The sequence below is a fragment of the Montipora capricornis genome, chromosome 10 (genome assembly GCF_036669925.1).
Source record: "Montipora capricornis isolate CH-2021 chromosome 10, ASM3666992v2, whole genome shotgun sequence".
Taxonomy (NCBI): domain Eukaryota; kingdom Metazoa; phylum Cnidaria; class Anthozoa; order Scleractinia; family Acroporidae; genus Montipora; species Montipora capricornis.
The window spans coordinates 58,591,373-58,593,872 of record NC_090892.1 but is presented as its reverse complement, the minus strand read 5'-3'; the positions used below and the strand labels follow the sequence as shown (position 1 = coordinate 58,593,872).

General features: G+C 35.8%; 2 protein-coding genes across 2 annotated transcripts in view; one reads left to right on the top strand and one right to left on the bottom strand.

Annotated features, from left to right (window-relative positions):
- The window catches only part of LOC138020096 (centrosomal protein of 76 kDa-like), a 23,503-nt gene that overhangs the window by 6,265 nt on the left and 14,738 nt on the right, over nt 1-2,500 (top strand). The window lies entirely within an intron of this gene.
- LOC138020098 (uncharacterized) overlaps nt 1-2,500 on the bottom strand; it is a 2,740-nt gene that overhangs the window by 105 nt on the left and 135 nt on the right. Inside the window, exons 1-6 of the mRNA XM_068867097.1 lie at nt 2,458-2,500; nt 1,869-1,945; nt 1,664-1,789; nt 968-1,164; nt 655-723; nt 1-361 (exon numbers count right to left, since the gene is read on the bottom strand). The exon at nt 1-361 is cut by the window's left edge and continues 105 nt beyond it; the exon at nt 2,458-2,500 is cut by the window's right edge and continues 135 nt beyond it. Coding sequence (XP_068723198.1) covers nt 1-361; nt 655-723; nt 968-1,164; nt 1,664-1,789; nt 1,869-1,945; nt 2,458-2,500 — 873 coding nt within the window. The remainder of the gene's footprint in view (nt 362-654; nt 724-967; nt 1,165-1,663; nt 1,790-1,868; nt 1,946-2,457) is intronic.

The window sequence follows — 2,500 nt, the reverse complement described above, 5'->3', positions numbered from 1 at the left end:
TAAATTTGTTTTACATTTTGAAAACCTTGACTGGTGCCTTATGTACAGTTCCTTTGAGGGAACAGGGGGGACCTCAGCAATTGTTGGAGCAATTCTTGCTGGGTCATCTTCACACAATGACACATGACGGTCTATTGGTTTTAGGTCCTCAAATCGCCGTTTGAATATTTTGGCCATCAGGATAGGTATGTATCCAAAGTCTTTGGATACCTTCACCACTCTGGTGTTCCATTCTTTCGTCCTTTGGTTATACTTTCTGGTGTGCCTTGCCTCTTTCTTCTCATTCGTGGCAGTGGCTCTGTCAACATGATAATTCCAGTCTATTACTGCAAGCTGCCTCCTTGCCTTGTACACTTGAAACCTAGCCAGAGAAAATTGAAGAAAAGTCCCCATATTACTACCTAATAAAAGAGACAATATGTCAAAATGATGTCACAATTGGTGACATCATTTTTGAATATATTGTAAATTTAATGGGTGCCGTCATTCATGTGCAGTTCTAGTTTGTTTAGCTGTGAAGTAAAACCCTCCTAAAATGAGATCTTTTAGATTTGAACTTTTGGTAGCCATTCATACTCACATCATTTGGCCCCTGGGAAAAAACAAGAACATTCTTGACTGTGGGATCCCACATAAGGACATATTTCAACTTACGTGTAAGAACATCTCTTAGGTGTATATCCCAGTGACATGCTATTGGCACATTCCAGCGAACCTGTATGTCTAAAGGCAACGAATGGAAAGACATGTCAAACAATTGCACTTTTCACAGTAAAAAGTGTTCAAAAGTTTTTGCTATTTATACTTAGGTATTATGCATGTTGACAGAATGTGGTAAGAAAATTACTTATGCACAAGAAAGAGAACCCAATAGGCAAAAAAATTAATAGAGTATTATGTACATCTAGAGTTCACCTGAAACTTTTCCGTATATACAATCTTGAAAAAGTTTGCTCTGCACTCATACCTGAATCTGACATAGTACTTGAAACTTTCTAGGAGAGTGGGCTCAAGAATCACTTTCTGAAGTGCATTAAAATCTTTGTCCCGCCGGTCAAACCATGGTGGCTGCTCATCATCTGGACTTATATCCCCATGTGCACACTGTCCCCCAGTCCATTCGTGGTCATCACACACATGGTGAAGCAAACCTAGCCATTTGTTCTAGAAAAATAATGAGAAATACAAACCAAGCCACTACAGCTTTTTTCAATGTCCTTCCACTGATGGCCTGCTTACTACAGTAGGTTGTTAGTTTTCGAACTGAGACTAATGTTTGAAACGTGGGATTTGTCAAAGGGTGAATTAGATGTTATCTCAAACATCCTGATGATGCTTATTATTATTAGACTAATATTTTCTTTTGAAAAATCTATGATAAAGAATGATCTGATTTAGCTTCTTATGAAATTATGAATCAAGCTCTTGCAAAGTGCAAAATCAGTCTTCCTGTTTTCTCTTTCCCTCAATGTAACAAGGATATACATTTCACACAAAGTCATTTTTACTACAGTACTTCTGTTTTTGAAAAAATTCAAAAATGTCTCTAGCCCAACAGATAAAATCCACCTGATACCCTTTGCTATGTTAGGCATGACTTTCTTTGCACAAAATCTTATTAAAAGGCCTAATGTTTCAAATCACTAATTATCAATAACATTACCTTTAGAAGAGCAATGGCCTTTACTTTATCATCGCATTCTGATGCAACAGAACAACAGTACCAGAAATGATTGATAATTCTGTCTGACCATTCTGCAATTTTTTCATTTCCCTTGGTGGCAGCAACCTGAAACAAAAACAAAACTAAGCCAAAAAGTCAAACAGCTGGTCTCTTTCACTCCATGGGCAACAAAAGCAACAATTACCTTTTGAATACATTTTCTAATGCTTTTAGCCTTATGCCAGACATCTAGGGAGTGAAATACATCTTTGAAGTCCTCAGCTACAAAAGAAATATAGACATGTCAATCAAGAGCTCATCTAACAAAAAAGAAACAATCTTCAGCTGTAATATCTAACGATTATTTTTCAAGCATGCTTTGGATATGCCTTATGAGATAGCTAATGAAATACCTATATAACTATCCCATCCAACAAGCACAAGTGCATAATAAATTTATTGTTTAATTAAAAACCACAGAGTAAGTATCCTTAAATTGGGTACAAACTTTGCCAAAGACTCTAACTGGTCCTGTAAATAAATTTAAACTCAAAAGTTGCTATATGCAATGGTTAGTCTATAATGACATATATATATGTTGCAGGTCAAAATGAAATTCAAGTTGAAATAATTTTAACCTAGTTTGATTCTCAATTTCCTTTGTCTTCAAACACTAATTATTCATGATCCATGAATAATTAGGGAAAGGAGACAAGGGGTTTTCATTCAACCAGAATCTCATTTTGACCGGGCTACAAAATATACATACATTCACTTTACTAATTTACAATTACCCATGAGTTTTTTTATGGAGGATGAAGCATCTGTGCATACTTC